At 41.4% G+C, this 24,383-nt stretch overlaps 1 protein-coding gene across 2 annotated transcripts in view; it reads left to right on the top strand.

The window, feature by feature from the left end:
- The window catches only part of PTPRB (protein tyrosine phosphatase receptor type B), a 154,592-nt gene that overhangs the window by 82,463 nt on the left and 47,746 nt on the right, over positions 1-24,383 (top strand). For both annotated transcript variants that reach the window (XM_075856952.1, XM_075856953.1), the window contains 12 exons: positions 1,485-1,748; positions 2,295-2,558; positions 2,637-2,900; positions 3,381-3,653; positions 3,739-4,008; positions 6,626-6,889; positions 7,926-8,189; positions 10,381-10,662; positions 10,904-11,182; positions 12,457-12,606; positions 13,418-13,661; positions 15,785-15,891. In XM_075856952.1, the coding sequence (XP_075713067.1) occupies positions 1,485-1,748; positions 2,295-2,558; positions 2,637-2,900; positions 3,381-3,653; positions 3,739-4,008; positions 6,626-6,889; positions 7,926-8,189; positions 10,381-10,662; positions 10,904-11,182; positions 12,457-12,606; positions 13,418-13,661; positions 15,785-15,891 (2,925 nt within the window). The remainder of the gene's footprint in view (positions 1-1,484; positions 1,749-2,294; positions 2,559-2,636; positions 2,901-3,380; positions 3,654-3,738; positions 4,009-6,625; positions 6,890-7,925; positions 8,190-10,380; positions 10,663-10,903; positions 11,183-12,456; positions 12,607-13,417; positions 13,662-15,784; positions 15,892-24,383) is intronic.

Here is a 24,383-nt window from a genome sequence, read left to right as displayed (position 1 = left end):
CATATGGTGATGGAAACGGAAACCTTTGGTTTTCATTTGTGTCAGTCAAGATCCCGTTCCGATGGATAGCTCAGACGGAACGTCGGAACGGGACCCTGGCGCAGGTGTGAACAAAGCCTTACAATGTAGTCACAGCAATCACTGATATTTAAGTTCAGTCCAGTGGTACGGTTTATAAAGATTGGAAACCACATATGAGCAATTGAAATATAAAATATAAAACAAGGACAGTAAATAAGCACTTAGTACGTCCCTGTGGTATCCGTATGAGCAAATACAGTAAATAGAGCAAAACTAAAAACACTGTCCCCAAGGCAAGGTCCACAAAACACTAAATGAGTATAAAAACTTTAATATCATGCAGATACTTATGTATTTCTCTCCCTGAAAATTATCAATAATATGTATCAATTATAGTATCAATCAAGTATCAATTATAGTAATGAAGATAGAACATTCTATATCCCAATACAAATAAATATAGCATTTTTGTAATATTTACAGATCCTTCACATATTGATGTGATTGTTTATGTGGCACATGAAGTCACTTAGAAAAATCCCAAATGCAGCTTGTACACGTGTCCAGGAAATTCCCTTGTGTTAGGCCTCATGCACACTTCCATCACCGTTTTCTCGGCCGTTTTTGACGGATCCGTGTGTCCGTTTTTGTTTCCGTGTGCACTCCGTTTCCGTTCCGTGTTTCCGTTTTACACGCACGTTTTGCTTCCGTTTGGCTTCCGTTTTTCCGTTTAAAAAAACGGATGTGAACTTCATTTGAACCTGTCACATGTCCCAGGAAACACCCATAAAAAGTTTCCAAGAAGTTTTTGGCGCTGTTTTCTGAGGCTTTCATAGCATAGAGAACAGTTTGAGATTACTCTGCTTGGCTTACTTTGGTTTTTTGGGTGTTTTGGAGTGGAAAATATGAGCCTATCTTCAGGAATGAATGTTTACTGTAGTCTGTGAACTTTTGCTCACCCAGCCGTTGCTATGGCAACGGATCCGTCAAAAATGGACGGCACACGGAAGCCTTCCGTGTGCCATCCGTTTTTTTCACTGACCCATTGACTTCTATGGGCCACACGGTCACTGAATCACTGAGCAAAGTAGGACATGCTCTACTTTGCACGGAACGGAACAACGGATCCATTTAAATAACTGAAGTGTGCATGGGCCCATTGAAATGAATGGGTTCAGGGTGCCATCAGTGACAAAAACGGATAGCACCCTGAAGGAAAAAACTGAAGTGTGCATGAGGCCTTACAGTATTTGTTTATTATACATATACTGTTAAAAGTCAGCATCCAATCATATGAACTACATAACCATTGACAAGTTGAATGGAAGTATTCGGTGTACAGATTTAATGGACAGTCTTATTGTGAATTCATTCAAATTTCACTGTCTGACGTTATTTTTCTTATTGTTTTTGTTAGCTGAATCTAAAACTGTAAATGTGTTTTTTCAATATCTGTATTTCAGTGCCATCCAGTGTAAGCGGAATTACAGTCAGTAATAATGGTCAAAGTGACTACCTGCGCATATCTTGGCTACAGGCTAATGGAGATGTAGATACATATGTAGTAACCTTATCCCATAATGGTAATATCCTTCCACCACTCACACTCTCCAAATCTATTCACGAATGTTCCTTCAGCGGCTTAACACCTGGACGACTATACAATGTGACTGTGACAACACGGAGTGGAAAGTTCGAGAACTATTCTTTCAGCCAAGAGTGGACAGGTACAATACAGTCATTGATCTATCTATCTATCTATCTATCTATCTATCTATCTATCTATCTATCTATCTATCTATCTATCTATCTCATATCTATCTATCTCATATCTATCTATCTCATATCTATCTATCTATCTATCTATCTATCTATCTATCTATCTATCTATCTATCTATCTATCTATCTATCTATCTATCTATCTATCTATCTATCCATCCATCCATCTATCTATCCATCTATCCATCCATCTATCTATCTATCTATCTATCTATCTATCTATCTATCTATCTATCTATCTATCAATCAAACTCATATCTTTTTATATCATATTTATCTATCTGGAATATTTAAGTACTATGTAAGAACTTCTGAAATCTTTGCATATAGACAAAACACATTAAACACATATCAATAACTTATCTATCTTCAAGACAATACTCATTATAGAAATATATATACTTCTTCACAAATTAATAGCGCTCCATAGACACGCATATTTACATGTAAAGATTAAAGTAATAAAATCACTATACGCTCCTTTATTTTCCAGTTCCCTCTGCTGTACAAGGGTTAACAGTGAGCAACGCAGGAAGAAGTGACTATCTTAAAGTGTCCTGGCTGCATGCTGTTGGAGACTTTGACCAGTATAAAGTGACCATTAAAAACAACAATAACTTCATAAACACTACAGCAGTCAACAAGCTGCAAAACGAATGTGTATTCTTTAACCTAGTACCAGGCCGACTGTACAGTATAACTGTAAGCACTGAAAGCGGAAAATATGAGACCGGTGCAATGACCAGCGGCAGAACTTGTAAGTATTATCAGGATCTTGTTACATTTCCCTTCTATATTAATATTCCACGCCTTAAACCTGTCTGTCTTTTATAAGTCCCAGAGGCTGTAAAGAAGCTGACACTTGCAAGAAGAGGTAGCGAGGAACTCTATGTAACATGGTCAAGAGCCGATGGAGATGTTGATCGCTATGAGATTCAGCTACTGTACAATGACATGAGTGTTCTCCCACTGATCACACTGAGTAACACGGCTTCTGAATATCACTTCACCTCTCTCACTCCTGGTCGCCTTTACAAGATAGTTGTGTTAACGTTTAGCGGTGAAGCGCAGAGATCAACATTTGTAGAGGGATTAACAGGTAGGAAAATACTACACATGTACTGTATTAAGATTTATTGCATAGTAAAAATGATATGGTATGAAGAGAAATACAGATGGTGCAAAAAAGAATGGACAGCCCATACTAAAACAAGCTTTAATGTCATTGGGGGAAGTGGCAGGTGCCCACACATACCCACTGCAGCGACGGTGCGGAGGAAATGGTAAAGTGCAAGGGACCCCCCACTAAAACACCCATATGTCCTAATACTTTTATTTGCAATTCTTTATAACATTTAGATATAATCCCTTTTCAAATAATTAAAGTTTGTCATTATATAAAGTAGAAGTGAAAAATGTCTATGAATTCAAGAGCTATAGGTATAACAGAACAGGATTAATGTGAACAAAGACAAATACGACACCAATTAATAATGAAAAAATAACATAAAATGCAGGTTGTCAAAATGTATATAGATGTAGATTATAAACTGTTCTGTCCTGTCTTTTTCTTTGTTAGTTCCTAGTGCTGCTAAGAATATCTACATTTCACCAAATGGAATGACTAACAGTCTGAATGTGAAGTGGACATCTGGCGGAGGAGATGTAGATTCATACATGGTGACAATTTTCCGGCAGAACTACCAGATAGAATCTCAAACTATATCCAAGAACATCTATGAACATTATGAACACACCTTCAACAACCTGGTTCCAGGGGAGCAGTACAGGGTTGTAGTGCAGACAAACAGTGGAAGTTTAAGCAAAAACATGACATCCTTTGGACGAACAAGTATGAATTTACGTCAATAGATTCATAAATGTTATAACAATATGAAATATACTTTAATATGGTTGCATTTTACTTTGTCTTCCAGTGCCTTCAATGGTTCAAAAGTTGTGGGCAGATAATGAATACAATAGTAACCTGCTGGTGGTCAACTGGCAAAGTGCACCAGGCATCGCAGACAGATATGACCTTCTTCTTATTACCAGTCAAGGAGTACTAATAACTAACAAGTCTGTGTCAGCGACCACAAAATCACAAAAGTTTGAAGAATTAGTCCCAGGAAAAAAATACAAGATCCAGGTTTTTACAGTCAGCAGTGGTCTCTTAAGCAAAGCTGCACAAACTGAAGGACAGACAGGTAACAGAAATGGCAACAGAGCAAAATCCAGACACTGAATAATAATAATAATAATAATAATAATAATAATAATAATAATAATAATAATAATAACACTGATTAGACTTAAATTAGAAAATTCTGTATTTTGAGATCTTGTGGTTAGATTTAAGTAAGCTAACATCTTGAGTCTTAAGATAAGACCAAATTAAGGAATCATCTTGGGGTCTCATGCAGGGGCATACATAGAAATAATGGGGCTCCATAGCAAAAGTCAGAATTGAGTCCCCCCTCATCAGTCATAATAATTATAATAATAATCTTTATTTATATAGCGTCAACATATTCCGCAGCACTTTACAATTCAGGGGGTACATTGTACAGACAATATCAGACAATACAGAGTGACAAACTAATTAACAATTCCAAAAGGAGTGAGGACCCTGCTCACAAAAGTTTACAATCTATGAGGAAACAAGGGAGACACAAAATGTAAAAAGTGCTTGTTTAGTACAATGGTCCAGCCATCTTTTATACACATGGGGTGGTACACATCAAGCTGCATGAGCCGGTCACTAGCCAGTATCCGTGTATGACAGACATGAGGTGCATTAGAGTGCAAGGAGTGTGGGCATACTGCTGCATGACGGGTCAAGTTCTCATGACTAATGTAAAAGGGGGGCCAGGGAAAAGAGTCAGATTAGGGAATGTTATAGGCCTGTATAAAAAGATGTGTTTTCAGGGCACGTTTAATACTGTGAATGTTGGGAATTAATCTGGTTGTCTGCGGTAGCGCATGCCAGAGGACTGGTGCAGCACGAAAAGAATCTTGGAGACAGGAGTGGGAGGTTCGGATTATGGAGGATATTAATCTAAGATCATTGGCAGAACTTTAAGCGCGAGTAGGGTGGTAGACAGAGATGAGGGAGGAGATGTAAGGAGGTGCAGCACTATGGGGAGCTTTGTGGGTGAAAGTAATAAGTTCGAATTTAATTCTGAAGGGTATGGTCAACCATTGCAGTGACTGGCACAGGGTAGATGCGTTGGTGTAGTTGTTGGTCAGAAAGATGAGCCTGGCTGCTGAATTAAGGATAGGGGAGAGATTAGTGAGTAGAAGACCGATTAATAACGAGTTATAGTAGTCAAGACGCGAGTGAATCAGAGCAACAATGAGAGTTTTGGCTGTTTCCACAGTAAGAAAAGGTCGGATTCTGGAGATGTTTTTGAGGGGAAAGTGACAGGAGCGTGTAAGTGATTGAATGTGAGGAGTAAAGGAAAGATCTGAGTCAAAAATACCACCCATCATCACGCTGCAGACTATACGGGTGACTACGGACTGATCAAACACCGTCAGAAACAGAATAAATATTTACATTCACTGATTCATAGATGACATCTTATTTGACTGGAGTCGCACACTTTCCTTTTCTTCTCCATCTGGTCCACTCTGCCATCATTACTTCTCTCGACCACGACTTGTTCTATGAAGACTTTACCGCCCAGATGTGTTCTGCTCCTTACTTTTGCTGCAAATCCTCAAACAGTTCCCCAGAAAATAACAATGTTACATATAGGACCCCTGAATAAGAATGGCCCACAATGCACCCTCTGAATAAAAATATACCTCACACTGTGCCCCTGAATAAAAATATGTCCCTCACTGTGTCCCTGAATGCAAAATGCCACCGAATATGTATAAAAATTGCCTAACACTGTGCCCCCGAATATAAAAGTGCCCCTCAATGTGCTCCCTGAATTAAAAGTGCCCTACACTGTGACCCCTGAATTAAAAGCACCTGCAGTAAGGAATGGAATACTCACCTGTCAACAAACTAATAGCGCTCCCGCCGTTCCCACTTGCCGCTTCCACATAGGTAAGGCCTAGTTTATTCCACCCAGGCTGCTGGAGAACAGAGCAGGCTGTGCAATGACGTTATTGCTCTGCCTGCATCACAAAGAAGGTTCCATGTCGGGAATGGCTCCCTTTCACCATGAAGCACCGGAAACATTTTCAATTGTATCTGTGTCTTAAGGAGGCACATGTAAATCAGGGGTCCGGTCGTCATTAATGGGGCAGGACAGGGGGCAATTCGGCCCCAGGCCCCACTGTCAATGGGCCCCAAAGCAGTTTCATCAGATCCTCTGGTATTCTGGTGGGCCCGTCCGACCCTGTTGGTTTGTTTTTTTAATTAGCCTAAAATAATGATGTTAAAAGACCATTCACACCACATAAATCCATCATACCATATAGTTTCTAATTCAACTCATGAAAAGTGATAATTTACTAAAAGAGCATTGGACATCTTTAAGGGATTTTCCCCAGAATTACAAGTGATGGCAGATACTGCTGGAACCACAATACTCAGAATGAAGTTGGCACATCACTAGTTTAACAACAAAGTTTTTCCTGCTCAGCGTGGCTCCCGGTTACCCGCTGCGATGGGAACTGAAGTACATCCCCAGACAAAAGCACCGCTGTGTAGGGAATAAGCTACAGGAGTTTGTCTGGAATCTTAAGGTGTCGACTCATTTATGAAAACTGTGGAGTCATAAGTGCCAACATACTGCTAATCTGAACAATACAAGTGACAAAATGATTTATTTATTCTATCTAACATTTTTTATTTTTATGTTTTAGTTCCAGCAGCAGTGACTGGTCTAAAAATCACAGGGAACAGCACAGACAGCCTGTCACTCAAATGGACAAGTGCAGAGGGAGAGCTAGAATCGTATGATATTTTCCTATACAATCCAGACAACACTCTGCATGACCGGAAGCCTGCTGTACAAAGTCTCACCCAGAGCTCATTTCAGGGGCTGCTGCCAGGTCGCCTTTATAAAATAGTTATTGTAACCCACAGCGGATCGCTGACAAATGAGTCCTCAATCCATGGGAGAACAGGTAATGGTGAAATATTTATATATATATATATATATATATATATATATATATATATATATATATATATATATATATATATATATATATATATATATATATATATTGTGCCCTGTATTATACCAATTCTAAAAAAAAACGTATTCAGGGAATACTTCATATAAAAAAATCTATATTTTACAGCTAATGAAATAGATTAAGGCTGGGTTCACACGACCTATTTTCAGACATAAACGAGGCGTATTATGCCTCGTTTTACGTCTGAAAACAGGGCTCCAATACGTCGGCAAACATCTGCCCATTCATTTGAATGGGTTTGCCGACGTACTGTGCCGACGACCTGTCATTTACGCGTCCTCGTTTGACAGCTGTCAAATGACGACGCGTAAATTGACTGCCTCGACAAAGAAGTGCAGGACACTTCTTTGCTACGTAATTTGAGCCGTTCTTCATTGCATTCAATGAAGAGCAGCTCAAGATTACAGACGTCAAAGACACCTCGCAAAATGCGAGGAGGAGCTTTTACGTCTGAAACGACGCAGCTGTTTTCTCCTGAAAACAGTCTGTAATTTCAGACGTAAAAGACAGTTCTCGTGTGCACATACCCTAAAGGCTGTGTCAATTGACTTAAAAACTCTTTGATATGGTTGAATACATTCACCACTTGTAGCATAAACCAAGTAATCTATGTAAATTGTAATGGACGGGATGATGCAATGAAAATGGAAAGCTGAAGTCTTAACTTATTTGGCATGAAAACAAAGTAATGTTAGGTTGTGAGAATTCAATTTTAATGAACCTCTTAGCTTCATGCTGATATCTAAATTGCGCTCATTTTTCCATTCCCTTCTATTACAAGCAGGTTATATGTTGCTAATAAAAACAATATAATAGAGACGTCTATAAAAGACTTTAGCTGGGCCTTGACAAAGACACAAGCCTAATCATCCTGTCCCTTTCGTTCTTCAACGAGAGTAGTACATGAACCGTTTTGTTGGATATGAATTTTAATTATTACTGTTGATATTTTCACTAACAGTTCCAGCCCCAGTGAGCAATCTGCAAGCATCAAACAGAAACATATCTGACAGTTTGTGGTTTACATGGACCCCAGCAGTCGGAGATGTGAATGTGTATGAACTCACACTCTATAACCCTAATGGGACACAGAAAGAATGGTTACAAGCCAATGATCTAAGAGAACATAATTTCCAAATGTTGGTTCCTGGACGCCTGTACAAGCTGGTGATAGTGACACAGAGTGGTGACCTGATCAATAAAGTGACTGCAGAGGCCAGGACAGGTATTATTGCATGCCGCTCAAGATTCTCCATGTTTAGGCCAGGGCTAGATTACAACTATGGAGTCACTTAATGTTTGCATAATCGATAAAAAATATTTTCAACCCAACTTATGGTGGCTTTACTTATTTCAATAATACACAAATAATAATATTAATTCTTATTTATATAGCGCCAACATATTCCGCAGCACTTTACAATTCAGAGGGAACATGTACAGACAATATCAGACATTACATAGTGACAAAACTCATTTACAATTCAAACAAGAGGAGAGAGGACCCTGCTCGCAAGAGCTTACAATCTATGAGGAAATAAGGGAGACACCAAAATGTAAGAGTGCTTGTTAAAGAGGCTTTGTCACCACATTATAAGCGCCCTATCTCCTACATAATGTGATCGGTGCTGTAATGTAGATTACAACAGTGGTTTTTATCTTGAAAAACCATCATTTTTGAGCAAGTAATAAACAATTTTGGATTTATGCTAATTCGTTTCTTAATGCCCAACTGGGCGTTTTTTAACTTTTGAACAAGTGGGCATTGTACAGAGGAGTGAATCACGCTGACCAATCAGTGTCATACATTTCTCTCCATTCATGTCCATTTGTATTCACTGCACAGCGTGATCTCGCGAGATCACACTGTGATGTCACATACACCCACATTATCTTTACTGAAGTGTCTTGAGAGTGAATAGACATTGCCTCCAGCCAGGACGCGATGTCTATTCACACACTCGACACTTCGGTAAAGTTTTTGTGGGACTTAATCACACAGCACAGCTGTGCTGTTGTTCACAGCGTGATCTCGCGAGATCATGCAGTACTGTGATTAAGTCCAACACAAACTTTACCGAAGTGTCTGGAGTCTGAATACACATCGCGTCCTGGCTGGAGGCAATGTCTATTAACTCTCAAGACTCTTCAGTAAAGTTAATGTGTCAGTAAGTACTGTAAGTAAGTGCTGAGTACAAATGGACATTAATGGAGAGAAGTGTATGACGCTGATTGGTCAGCATCATACACTTCTCTTTACAATGCTCACTTGGTCCAAAGTTAAAAAACACCCAGTTGGGCATTAAGAAACTAATTAGAATAAATCTAAAATTGCGCATAACTTGCTCAAAAATTATAGTTTTTCAAAATAAAACCCACTGTTATCTACATTACAGCGCAGATCAGATTATGTAGGAGATAGGGCACTTATAATGTGGTGACAGAGCCTCTTTAAGTAAAATAGTCAAACCATCTTTTATACACATGGGGTAGTACACATGAAGCTGCATGAGCCGGTCACAAGCTAGTTTCTGTGTGTGACATATATAAAGTGCATTAGGGTGCAAGGAGTGTGGGGCATACTGGTAAATGAAGGGGTCATGTTCTGATGACTAATGTAAAAGGGGGGGCCAGGGAAAGTAGTCAGATTAGGGACTGTTATAGGCCTGTCCAAAAATATGTGTTTTCAGGTCACGTTTTAAACTGGATAGGTTGGCAACTAATCTGATTGTCTGGGGTAGCGCATTCCAGAGGACTGGTGCAGCACAGGAAAAATCTTGGAGACGGGAGTGGGAGGTTCGGATTATGGAGGATGTTAGCGGAACATAGAGCGTGGGTAGGGTGGTAGACAGAGATGAGAGAGGAGATGTAAGGAGGTGCAGCACAGTGAGGAGCTTTGTGGGTGAAAGTAATAAGTTTGAATTTAATTCTGAAGGGAATGGGCAACCAGTGCAGTGACTGGCACAGGTTAGAGACATTTGTGTAGCATTTGGTCAGAAAGATGAGCCTGGCTGCTGAATTAAGGATAGATTGGAGAGGGGAGAGTTTAGTGTAGTTACATATTATTCAACAATTCAGCCACTTATTCAATTATAGCTCCTGTTTGTGAAGAAAACATATGATATGTCTTTACATGGGGCAATTATTCTATATTGCAATGAAGTTCATAGTTACATGGTAAAGAGGCATAGAGAAAAGTCAACATGGTGCATGGCAACACTCTTTTTAATTGCTACTACTTATATTGGAGTCCCAAAAGTGACAATTGCATGACTCAAATTGCACATCATTAAGGTTACGTGACCCACCTGTGGCCATGATGGTATGGATCAATTTGTAGTCACGGACTAGCCTCAAAAGCAAGTTTTCTGTGTTGCAAGGATTATCTTCTAATAGTATATTGTTGCCTTTGATAGCTCCGCAGCCCCCAAACTCCGTGTCATTTACCGATGTGAAGAATACTTCTGTGTCCATAACTTGGCTGGGACCTCCAGACTGGACGGACTATGACGACTTTGAGCTGCAGTGGACACCTACAGACCCACTTATAGTATTTAATCCTTACAGCATTGGCAAGTCCAATGCAAGAATTATCACTGGCCTTCGACCTGGTCGTCTCTATAAATTCAGTGTAAAAAGTGTCAGTGGCAATGTTAAGAAGACTCTGAGCTTGCCTATTACAGGAACAGTGAGAACAAGTAAGATATGTCATTGGATTAAGATATTTCCTTAGACTGTTTTGTGTCTTGGGGCTTTGCATTATTTATTTTCTGGGTAATCATTTAGAATCTACAGTACAAAAGCTGATACAGATCCATTTTTATGTCATTACTTCTTTCTTTGCCTATTTACATGTTTAGGTGAATAAGATGGTGTAAAAAATATTTAGGTTATAAGAGAATATCATCTCAATCAAGACTATTTAATCTTTCTTTACAGAACCGGATAAGATACAACACCTTCATTGTCGACCTCAGAATTCTACTGCCATTTCTTGTTTGTGGACACCTCCAGATTCTGACTTTGATGGGTATACAATTGAATATAAAAAGAATGGCTCTGAAGTTGTGGAGTATTCCAAAAGAATTGAGAAGCACAAAGCAGCACTTACAATTATGCACCTTGAGCCACATAAGAGATATGTCGTATCTATCAAAGTGCATTCTGCTGACATGATCAGCCAGGTGGAAGAAGAGAGCACCATAACCATGATAGATTGTAAGTAAGGGTAGCAAAGTCACAAGGAGTAAGAATTAGTATAAGGGATTTCACAACAACTTAAGGCCAGATTCACACGAGCGTGTTCAGTCCGTGATATACGGTCCGCAGGTCGGCCGCATTTCCCGGACTGAGCACACTGCAGGGAGACGGGCTCTTATCGTCATCTTTATCTATGATGCTAGAAGTCGCTGTTTTCCGTACGGGACAGTAGTTTCGGGGAGAGGCAGGGACTCCTAGCATCATAGATAACGATGATGCTAGGAGCCTGGCTCCCTGCAGTGTGCTCAGTCCGGAAAATGCGACCGACCTGTGGACCGTATATCACGGACTGAACACGTTCGTGTGAATCCGGCCTAACATTCATTCATATGCCACAGAAATACTCTTAAAACACAGTAGTAACATTGTTATATGTACATTACCTGCCACCTGACATGTCCACCGTTGCTGGCGTATGTTATTTCAAATATATAAAGTACCTTTTAGTGGACTGTAGTTTAAAAAAGATTTTCGTTCTCACTACAAGGTCCCAAACTCGGAATTCCACTTTATGTATCCTTTTCTGTGTTAGAGCATACAAAATGATCCTTAATATTCACTGCAGTGATAATTAATACTACCAGGTAATAGAATTTCATTGTTTAAAATGAGGCAAGAATTATTATTATAGTATTTTCATAAAAGTATCAAGTTTTCTTTAAAAATAGCTGGATATGTATATACTGAAGTAAAAATAGTGGGATATGTTTATACTGAATATAAATCATTGAACCCCCTCTCGCTATATGGAGAATAAGTAATAATGTCATTTTAAGTTGAAATGGTGTGTAAAATGTACATTTTTTAGGGCTGAAAAATTATGTCTTACCCACATATTCTTTTTCAATTTAATTTGGCAGCAGAAATTGTTAAGCCTTTATAAAAGGTAAAATGATCGTCGTGAACCACATTCATGACCATGTCATTGGGAATCCAAATGGCTCCTGAACCATGGCTTAGCTATAAAACAAACCCAACCAGTTACTTTTTCATGCCATGGTATTGGTAACTTTTTGCTTTATTTTTTATTTTATTTTCTTCGACCAAATTAATTTGAAATAACTATAGGTGGTATCATTGGGGTCAGCACCTGACTAAAAACTTTCATGATGTTTGCACACTATGTGACAGTAATAAGTGTTGTGGTGATATATGTACCTTCTCAGATCTGCATCAGATTTTACTTTTTTGTTTATTAATTGTTTTATATAATGTGTTGTGTTTTTTTTTAGGCCCTCCTCAACCCCCCATTCATGTCAGAGTAAATAGAAAAGATACTTTCATTAGCAAGTCATCCATCCACTTCAGTTTTAATTGCAGCTGGTTCAGTGACACCAATGGAGCTGTCAAATACTTCACTGTGATTGTGTCAGAAGCAGATGGTAAGCTCATATTAAATCCAAATGTTTTGCTGTTCTGTCTTCACTAACTAGGAAGCCAAGATCTATCGCTTTGAGATAACATAACTTTTAATCCAACAAATCTTTCTGTAAATCCCTTATCAAGGACAGCTGGACATACAGTATCTGGTTATGTATTAAGTGCGGGCTGTCTGTAGTTCAATGCCTATCTATCTGTTAATATTACAACAGACAATCTAAGGGTAGGTATACACGCGACTGTATTACTGCAGACTTCCGTCAAGATCTGCAGCGGAACACAGTACCAGCCATGTAGATGGGATTTAAACTGCGCAATTTTTACGCACGGAAATTAGTCTGCGGTACAGATTTTAAAATTTGCAGCATGACAATTTCTGATGTGGAATTTCACAGCAGATTTTACCCCTTTTACTGAGAGGGGTTAAATCTACAGCAAATTCTGCCAGAAAATCTGCATGTTACACATGCAAATTTTGTTACGGTTTTGAGGCAGATATTTCCGCCTCCTGTACACCTACCCTTTAAACAGAGAGTGCCCCTATTTTATACTTTGCATAGTACAAACATTTGCCATTTCTCCCTAAACCCCTCATAGAGTTACTGTAGCTGTATCTTCAAAGTAACTATTTAGGATAAATGTCGTTTCCAGAATCTGGGATTATGTGTCAAAGACATGCATTATGTGATAAAATATGGTGCCATTGTGAAAGGATAAACTTTGTGTTATCATTAAAATTATATTTGCTTGTAGAAAAATATAGTGCTTGAATGTTTTGTTTGCCCTGTTTCACTATTGTTCCACTTGTCTTAGGCAATGACAATCTGATGCCTGAGCCAATGCATCCCCTACCAACATATACCGATTATAAACAAAACAGCTCCATTAAAATCTACCAGACGGACTACTTTCCAAGCAAATGTGCTGAAGCTCCAGACTACAATATTCAAACTTTCAAAATTAAGCTGGGCGGAGAAATGGAAAACCTGGGAGGAAAGTGTGATCTAAATCAAAATAGATTCTGTGATGGACCCTTGAAGGCAAGGACATCATACAGGTGAGACACAAAATTGAATGCAGGGTAAACTTAAAAAGTTTTAGCTGGTGAGATGTGGTTTATTAACCATTTTGCTTTTCCATTGATATATAAAACACCATAAATTGTAATATCTCAATTAAAACTTTGTCAAGGTATTTCTTACAGAAGAATAAAAACTGAAAATAGCAAAGGCCTCACTGTCAGATAAGAAGACATCATTATTAAGATTAGCACATGGTGGGAGGGGGTCCTGTTACAGATTTGCATTGGGGCCCAGGAACATTGAGTTATGCCTCTGGACCCAGTTCTATAACTTATCAGGTTTTATAAGGAATTGTGCATAGAAACCGGTGAAACCTTAAAGGGGTTATCCGAGGACCAAACATTTATTGGGATTTATATTTTTATGTGAAAAGAAGTTGCTTACTAACTTTTTTAATTTTTATTCTGTACTGAATCGTGCAGTTCAAACCCGGTGAAGTGGTGCCAAAAGTCCTGTCGTTTTCCTAATATTGTTGACAAGCCGTCACAGCCCCACGTCACTGAGGGCTTGCTTCCTGTGCTCTTTGTGTCGGCGTGTTATCAAGCACATGACTGCAGGGGCCTGGCACGTTGCCAGCTAGTGCTCAGCCCGGGGACTCCAGCACTGCTTCCAATGTCACTGTCCATATATGGACAGTAACATCAGGAGTTCCCTATCGCTGAAGTCCCCGAGCAGAGCATCAGCTGAAGCTCTGCCTGGGGACTACAGAACTGCTCCCGACGTCACTGTCCATATATAGACAGTGACGTCAGGAGCAGCACTGAAGTCCCCGGCAGAGCGCCAGCTGATGCTCTGCTTGGGGACTCCAGCAATAGACAATGTGCCAGCCCCTTACGGTCATGCGCTTGATAACACGCCGACACGAACAACACCGGAAGCAAGCCCTCAGTCACGTTGGGCCGTGTCTGCGTGTCATCAATATTAGGAAAACTGCAGAACTTTCGTCACCACTTTCAACTGCACGATTCAGTACAGAATTTAAAATGAAAGTACATTAGTAAGTGACTTCTTTTCACATAAAAATCTAAATCTCAAGCAATTTTTGGTCCCAGATAATCTCTTTAAGTTGTCGGAAGTTTGACAATTTTTATACCGCACTTGGCACATTTAATTTATTTGGCTAAGTAGTTGACAATTGACAGATTTAGTTGCAGACACGTGGGAGTTGCTTGCATGTGCTTGGGAACCACCTCAGATGTATACAATTCTTTCTGATATCCTCTGTTAGTTCCTTACCATATGTCAGTGTTTTTCTAGAATCGCTGACAATATGCCATTATTCAGACCACACAGTTCTACCCTGTAATTTTGACAATGTATCATAATATTCAACTTTGCATGTTTTAATAAGCACATAGGTATTGTTAACAGATATTAGAACATCCTATTATTATATAGTAATACTGAAAATGAACCACCGGCTAATTTATTCATGCAACACACTTTAGTTATTGACCTTATTAACATTAAAAACAGAATCCACCTCTATTTATTTCTATATAGTGCTTTCTGACATTTTGTAAATAAAGCTTAATATTTTCTCAATTTCTTACCATTTTAAGATCTCTACTTGCTTTCAGTAAATGGAAACATTCATGTTTACAGAGGCTAAAAACAACCTGTCCTGCTCACATAGGTGCATAGCTCTTTAAAGGTGTAAGCTTGTGCACGCGGATTCTCATAAAGACAAACCTGCAGCCGCTCTGACAACTCCCTGCTCCCCCGTACTCTTTGTATCTGCTTGCAGAGGCAGAATAGCACTTTTAATTTGCATTAGTACAAATCCTTTTTTTAGAAGTGTATGAGATCTCTCTCTCTTGCCACAAGTCATGACGTGGGGAACAGGAATCCTACAAGTACTCTGCTTTGAAAACAAGCAACATGACCTGCTTGCTTTGGACATCGGTGCGGGGCCCAGATCCTGGGGTAGATCCATCGTGGTACTTACTTGTCTGACATTTTAGTTTGTCCTATCATGGGAACATCTCTATAAAATTACATTAATATTTTCCCTTCGACATTTTCAGTATACAGTATTTCTAGGGTCATCTTTATGCTACATAATAAACTTAACTTGGTCTTTTTATCTTTTTTGTAGGATTAGCATTAGAGCCTTTACACAATTGTTATCTGAAGATCTAAAAGAATTCTCAGATCCCTTGTTTGCTGATACTTTTTTCTCCTTACCAATCACAACAGAAGCAGGTAAGGAAACATTGCTTGTGTATATATTGTGTGCAATGACCTTTTCAGTGCTTTCTTATTGTTTCAGTTTTTAAGAAAACAGAGAGTAGTGATCACATATCATTCAACATAGTAAATCCATCATTTTAAAATGTATACAAATGTAAGTCAGTAGGAAAAATAAGATCTCCCAAAAGAGGGGTGAAGGTAAATAGCTGCTTTCTAGAATTTGGTATTTTTCTAGAATTGAAGCTCCCCTTTGGAGTCACTGTAAATATTATACTATGACATTGCAGTACCAGTAGTTTCCTAATATAGAGTTATAAACGGAATATTTCCCATTACAAGGCAGAATAATCCTATAATAAATCTGCAAAGGCTTTAGAATTTACAATACCCCTCTGCTACCCTGGAACCCCCTTTAAGTTTAAGCGGATCATCCCACTTTGTATATTTAAGCTGAGACTGCACAATTAACAGTGTCAGCTGTATTATACAGCTGACACCCTGCTGCAATGACCATGATCGGAGCTAGCCCTAAAACCAGTCATTTAACCCCTTAAATGTCGCGGTCAATAGTTACCATGGCAACTGAGGTGTTTGACAGAGGGAGGTTAACCCATTGGCCCCCATGTCTGCCATGGATGTAAGCCTACAGGATTAGGCCCTATCAGAGAGGCAGGCATAATACACTGCACTACATAAGTAGTACGGTGTCTTATGTATGCGTTCAGGTCCCCTTGTAGGACTAAAAAATATTGTAAAAAAAAATTCAAGTATGAAGTTAAAAAAACAGCCTCTTTTACACAGAAAAATGCGTTATTATGGGGGAAAAAACGATAGAATAAACTATGCAAAATTTGTATTATGCGCTTTTCTAACAAACTGTAATATAAAATGATGCCGCTATTTATCCCACATGGTCAATGGCATAAAGCCAACATTGCTGTTTTTTGTTAATCCCGCTCTCCTAATAACAGAATAAAAAGTGATCAATAAGTTGTTTTTATCCCAAATGGTACCAAGGAAAACCACATGTGGTCCCACAAAAAAAAAAACCTGCATACAGCTCTGTCAATAGATCTTTGAATGCGGCGACACAAAACCAATATTTTTTTTTTAAAAAGTGTTCTTATTGTGCAATAGTAGTTAAACATTATAAAAACAATATAAATTTGATATAGCCATAATTGTACTGTACCACAGAGTAAAGTTAACATGTCCTAACCACATGGTGAACACCATAAAAAAATATATAAGAAAACAGTGGCGACATTGCTTTTTCAACCTAGACAAAAAAATTATAAACGTTATACATGCCGTAAAAAAAATATACAACTTGATCTTCAAAAAACAAACCTTAATGCGGCTATGCCAACGTAAAAACTAAAAAGGCTTGTGATTTGGAATGTGACAGTATAAAACCCCAAAAAACTGCTATGTCCTTATGGCTAAAACTGTCTGAGTCCATAAGGGCTTATTCACAGGAACGCTATATACGTCTCTGTGACGGCTGTTAAAACAATGGGGCCGTGCACACGGCCGTAGTTTTAACAGACCATTTGAAGGGTTCGTTGAAAAATAGGACATGCCCTATTTTCTTCTCAGATCCCTAGATTGACTCAAGTCTATGAGGGATCCGTGAAAACGGATCCCGCACGGTTGCAACTCGGACGTGAATAACGTCCGTTTTACACGTCCGAGTTTGCACTCGGTTGTGTGAATCTAGCCTAAGGGTTTAATATGTGGAATACAAATATACACAAATGTTCATCTTATAAGTAGCAAATCAACTTTCCTTGTGTTGAATTTGAACTCAATCCCCCCACAGCGTTTATTTTATGAACACTACATACCTCTGATGCCTAATTTTAATTAAAAATGACGGGTTCACATAGAACGTCTGTCTTTGTGAGCCCATCTTCAGTCTAAGGAGAAGCGCCCATCACAGATGGAGGTGCTGGGTGCTCAGCTCAGCGCTTCGGCACCTTCATTTCAGTGACAGTGGGGGCCTCAGTACCTGGACTCCCACCAATCAAAACTTCTGATATGTGTAAAGGATCTGCCAGGCAAAACTTCTGTGCATACGCCCATAGGTAATCAGTCTGCACCTGAGTCTATGTCTCTGAGACTGACTCCATCTTCCACCACTCAGGATGGCAGGCTTAGGAGTGGGAGAGCCTATCGCAGCCTGGCCAGACGGAGCTAGCTCCCGCCCTCTGTCTATTTATACCTGCCTTTCCTGTTCCTCCTGTGCTTGTGATTCTTCTCGTGTGGTTCATCATTACATAATCACAAGCCCATATACCTAGTCTACCCTGGTCCCTGACATTACTATGGACCCCCTTGAGACCCTGGCTCAGCAAATGCAGGGTCTCTCCCTACAGGTCCAGGCCCTGGCTCAGAGGGTCAACCAGCCTGACGCTGCCATGGTAGTGCCCCTCACCTCACCTCTTGAACCCCACCTCAAGTTGCCTGACCGGTTCTCAGGGGACCGGAGGACTTTTCTCTCCTTTCGGGAGAGTTGTAGGCTCTACTTTCGCTTAAAGCCTCACTCCTCAGGTTCTGAGAGCGAGCGGGTGGGTATAATTATGTCCCGCCTCCAGGAAGGGCCCCAAGAGTGGGCCTTCTCCTTGGCTCCTGACGCCCCTGAACTTTCCTCCGTTGATCTTTTCTTTTCTGCTCTCGGACTCATTTATGACGAGACTGACAGGACTGCCTTTGCCGAGAGTCAGCTGGTGACCTTACGTCAGGGTAAGAGACCTGTTGAGGAGTATTGTTCTGACTTTAGGAAGTGGTGCGTAGCTTCTCGGTGGAATGACCCTGACTTAAGGTGCCAGTTTAGGTTGGGTCTGTCGAACGCCCTGAAAGACCTGCAAGTTAGCTATCCCTCTTCGGACTCCCTAGACCAGGTTATGGCTTTAGCGGTACGACTTGACCGACGTCTCAGAGAACGACAACTTGAAAGTTTTTGTGTTTTCCCCTCTGACTCCCCCATGATGCCTCCCGAGGTCCCGTTGCTTCGCTCTTCCACGGAAGACTCGGAGGTACCTATGCAACTCGGGTCCTCCGTGTCCCCCCGACAACGTAGAGAGTTCCGCAGGAAGAATGGTCTCTGCTTCTATTGTGGGGATGACAAGCATCAAGTGAACACCTGTCCTAGGCGTAAGAATAAGCAGCCGGAAAACTTCCGCGCCTAAGTGATCATCGGGGAGGTCACTTGGGCGCACAGGTATTTCCCGTAAATATGAAACGTAATAAAATCTTGCTTCCCTTTCAGGTCTCTTTTGGTGGTAGATCTGCTACCGGCAGCGCCTTCGTGGATACAGGGTCTTCTGCTAATATCATGTCTGTGGAATTTGCTATGTCTCTAGCTATGCCTTTGATTGATTTGCCTAAACCTGTCCCCGGTAGTGGGTATCGACTCCACTCCTCTTGCTAATGGTTATTTTACACAGCATACCCCTGTTTTTGAACTCCTTGTTGGCTCCATGCATTTGGAGCAGTGCTCTGTACTGTTGATGTAGGGATTATCGTCCGATTTGGTTTTAGGCCTTCCCTGGTTGCAGTTGCATAATCCCACGTTTGACTGGAATACTGGGGAGCTTACCAAATGGGGTAATGAATGCTTGACGTCATGTTTTTCTGTTAATTCTATTTCTCCCCCTGAGGAGGTGAACACGCTACCTGAGTTTGTTCAGGACTTCGCTGATGTCTCTAAGGAGGCCTCTGAAGTGTTACCTCCTCATAGAGAGTACGATTGCGCTATCGAATTGGTACCAGGAGCTAAGCTCCCTAAGGGTAGGATATTTAATCTTTCTTGTCCCGAACGTGAAGCCATGAGAGAGTATATCCAGGAATGCCTGGCCAAGGGTTACATTCGCCCCTCTACTTCTCCGGTAGGTGCTGGCTTCTTCTTCGTAGGGAAGAAGGATGGTGGTCTTAGGCCAAGCATTGACTAACGTAACTTGAATAAGGTCACTGTAAGGAACCAGTATCCCCTTCTTTTGATTCCTGATCTCTTTAATCAGGTTCAGGGGGCCCAATGGTTCTCTAAGTTTGATCTACGGGGGGCGTATAACCTTATCCGCATCAAAGAGGGGGATGAGTGGAACACTGCGTTCAACACGCCCGAAGGTCATTTCGAATACCTCGTCATGCCCTTTGGGTTGTGTAATGCTCCCGTGGTCTTCCAGAATTTCATAAATGAGATTTTAAGAGATTACCTGGGGGTATTTTTTGTAGTGTACCTTGATGACATACTGGTGTTTTCCAAGGACCTGTCCTCCCACATTGAGCATGTCAGGAAGGTACTCCAGGTCCTTCGGGAAAACAAACTGTTTGCGAAAACCGAAAAATGTGTGTTTGGGGTTCAGGAGATACCATTTTTGGGTCAAATCCTCACTCCTCATGAATTCCGCTTGGACCCCGCCAAGGTCCAGGCTGTGGCGGAATGGGTCCAACCTGCCTCCCTGAAGGCGTTACAGTGTTTCTTGGGGTTCGCTAATTATTACAGGAGATTTATTGCTAACTTCTCGGTCATCGCTAAGCCTCTTACGGACCTCACTCGAAAAAGGTGCTGATCTCCTCCACTGGCCTCCTGAGGCTGTCCAGGCTTTTGAGGTCCTTAAGAAGTGCTTTATCTCGGCCCCGGTGCTGGTTCAGCCCAACCAAATGGAGCCATTTATCGTGGAGGTTGACGCATCCGAGGTGGGAGTGGGGGCTGTCTTGTCCCAGGGTACCAGGTCCCTCACCCATCTCCATTCCTGTGCCTACTTCTCCAGGAAGTTTTCGCCCACTGAGAGTAACTATGATATTGGCAACCGCGAACTCTTAGCCATTAAATGGGCATTTGAAGAGTGGCGCCACTTCCTGGAGGGGGCTAGGCACCAGGTAACGGTCCTTACCGACCACAAGAATCTGGTTTTCCTAGAATCTGCCCGGAGGCTAAACCCGAGACAAGCTCGATGGGCGCTATTTTTTACCAAATTCAACTTTTTGGTTACCTATAGGGCTGGGTCTAAAAATATTAAGGCCGATGCACTGTCGCGTAGCTTCATGGCCAGCCCTCCTTCGGAGGAAGATCCTGCTTGTATTTTGCCTCCTGGTATTATCGTTTCTTCTATTGATTCTGATTTAGTCTCTTAAATTGCGGCTGATCAAGGTTCAGCTTCCGGGAACCTTCCTGAGGACAAGCTGTTTGTTCCCCTGCAATTCCGGCTAAGGGAACTTAGGGGAAATCATGACTCCGCACTATCTGGTCATCCAGGCGTCCTGGGTACCAAACACCTCATTGCCAGAAACTATTGGTGGTCTGGGTTACCTAAAGACGTTAAGGCCTACGTCGCCGCTTGTGAGGTTTGTGCTAGGTCCAAGACTCCCAGGTCCCGACCAGCGGGCTTACTACGTTCTTTGCCCATTCCCCAGAGACCTTGGACCCATATCTCCATGGATTTTATCACCGATTTGCCTCCATCTCAGGGCAAGTCGGTGGTGTGGGTTGTAGTAGACCGCTTCAGTAAGATGTGCCACTTTGTGCCCCTCAAGAAACTACCCAATGCCAAGACGTTAGCTACCTTGTTTGTCAGACACATCCTGCGTCTCCATGGGGTCCCTGTCAATATTGTTTCGGACAGAGGGGTACAATTTGTTTCATTGTTTTGGAGAGCCTTCTGTAAAAAGTTGGAGATTGATCTGTCCTTCTCTTCTGCCTTCCATCCTGAAACTAATGGCCAAACTGAGAGGACTAATCAATCTCTAGAACAATATTTAAGGTGTTTTATCTCTGAAAGTCAATATGATTGGGTCTCATTCATTTCCCTCGCCGAATTTTCCCTTAATAACCGGGTCAGTAACTCGTCAGGGGTCTCCCCCTTTTTCTGTAATTTTGGGTTTAATCCACGGTTCTCCTCCGTTTCACCTGGTAGTTCCAACAATCCCGAGGTAGAGGTCGTTCATCGGGAACTGTGCACAGTCTGGGCCCAGGTTCAGAAAAACCTAGAGGCGTCCAAGAGCGTACAAAAAACTCAGGCTGATAGAAGACGTTCTGCTAATCCCTTGTTTATGGTCGGGGATCTGGTGTGGTTATCGTCTAGGAACTTGCGCCTTAAAGGAACAGTGTCACCAAAAAATTTTTTTTTATATCACTTTTATGTTAGGGTTTTATTAAAAACGTTTATATTTATTAGTGTGTTTGTGTGTTACTTTTTTCTATTTTTACACTTTTTCTTCCCTATGGGGGCTGCCATTTTTTTTTCCATTTCTGTATGTGTTGATTAACGACACATACAGACATGGAATACGGCAGCTCCAGTCCCATAGGGACTGCGAACGGGGCCCGTTCCATCCACTATGGTGTACGCCGTGTGTTTGGGAACGGCGCATGCGCCGCTCCCACACAGTCCAATTTGAAATGCGCGCCGTCCGGCGCCATTTTCCTGTGGACCGGAAGTCGCGGCCGGACATTAAGATTACTACTTCCGGTCGCGGCTTCCGGACTTGTGCACATGGAGCAGCGGCAGCAGACGGAGCGGACGGACCGGAGGGAGCGGCGGCGACTGGAGCAGGTAAGTGATTTCTATGTATGTTCGTGTTTCAGTGTGTGTTTACTAGTGTATGTAAACCTTCTACACTGTGTGTTAGCTCAAAAAATGGCGACACACAGTGTAGGAGGTTAGACCGTTCAAACCCCTCGTTTCTCCCGGCACTAGCCAGGATAAAGGAGGGGGGGATTCTGAGAGCTCACTAGAGCGAGGGATTTTTTCCCAATTTTGCAGCATAAAGCAATGTGGTTGCTTTACCACATGCAATGCTGCAATTTTGGGAATTGCTCCATCTAGTGACCAGTGCTGGGAAATATTATAAATTGAATCCAATTTATAATATTTCCTGACTCGTGAAAAAAATAAAAAAAATTAGAACAATGTTTAATCACCTACACACTAATTGTTTAACTAAAAAAAAAAAAACATGTTTTGCTGGCAACACATTCCCTTTAAGGTCCCGTCCAAGAAGTTTGCTTCCCGGTTTATAGGGCCGTATAAGGTCATTGAAGTCCTCAATCCTGTCTCTTTCCGACTGGAGTTGCCCCCATCTTTTCGAATACACGACGTGTTTCATGCCTCCCTCCTTAAACGCTGCTCCCCGTCCTTGGCTCCCTCGAGGAAAACTCCTGTTCCTGTTCTCACCCCTGAGGGGGTGGAATTCGAGGTGGCCAAGATTGTGGACAGCAAGATGGTCCAAGGCTCCCTCCAGTACCTGGTCCATTGGAGAGGATACGGGCCTGAGGAGAGGACTTGGGTACCCGCCCGGGATGTTCACGCTGGGGTATTGGTCAGGAAGTTCCATCTTCGTTTCCCCAATAAACCAGGTCCACTTAGAAAGGGTCCGGTGGCCCCTCATAAAAGGGGGGTACTGTAAAGGATCTGCCAGGCACAACTTCTGTGCATACGCCCATAAGTAATCAGTCTGCACCTGAGTCTATGTCTCTGAGACTGACTCCATCTTCCACCACTCAGGATGGCAGGCTTAGGAGTGGGAGAGCCTATCGCAGCCTGGCCAGACAGAGCTAGCTCCCGCCCTCTGTCTATTTATACCTGCCTTTCCTGTTCCTCCTGTGCTTGTGATTCTTCTCGTGTGGTTTCCTGGCCTTGCTACAGCTCCTGACTATTTGATCCTGCTCCATACTGACCCTGGCTTACTGACTACTCTCCTGCTCTGCGTTTGGTACCTCGTACACTCCTGGTTTGACTCGGCTCGTTCACCACTCTTGTTGCTCACGGTGTTGCCGTGGGCAACTGCCCCAATTCCCTTAGCTTTGTGTACCCTTGTCTGTTTGTCTCGTGCACCTACTGAGCGTAGGGACCGTCGCCCAGTTGTACCCCGTCGCCTAGGGCGGGTCGTTGCAAGTAGGCAGGGACAGAGTGGCTGGTAGATTAGGGCTCACTTGTCCGTTTCCCTACCCCCATCATTACAATATGTCTCGATAACATATCAAACACTTTTGGAAAGTGCAGATACTCTTTAAAGGCTATGTACACCTTTGAAATATTTAAAAAAAAAAAAATAATGTCTATCAGTGTGTTTTGTGCAACTCGAAATACTTTTTATTAAAAATTATTTTTACTTTTTGAGATACAGCTCCTTTGTGTTCTGTATACAGAGCAGCTGTAATGTACGCTGAGACCTGAATCCATCAGGTCAGCGGCACTGAGCTCAGTGTCAGCGGATCATGCAGGATCCATTTGTCATCTAAGTTATGAACATGTGTGACCTGATGGATTCTGGTTTCAGCGCTAGATACAGCTGCTCTGTATACAGGAAACAAAGCAGCTGTATCTCAAAGAGTAAAAATAAATTTAAATAAAAAGTATTTAGAAAGTTGCACAAAACACACTGATAGACATTTTTATTTTAAAAAAATTATTTCAAAAGGTGTACATGGCATGGCGTTCACGTATATTTTGACAAATAGAATGTGCTCAACTATGGCTGCTAACACCACAGAATCTCAA

This window comes from Rhinoderma darwinii, chromosome 3 (assembly GCF_050947455.1).
Source record: "Rhinoderma darwinii isolate aRhiDar2 chromosome 3, aRhiDar2.hap1, whole genome shotgun sequence".
In the NCBI taxonomy this organism is placed as follows: domain Eukaryota; kingdom Metazoa; phylum Chordata; class Amphibia; order Anura; family Rhinodermatidae; genus Rhinoderma; species Rhinoderma darwinii.
Note: the sequence above shows the minus strand (reverse complement) of the source record. Positions and strands in the feature narration are given on the sequence as shown.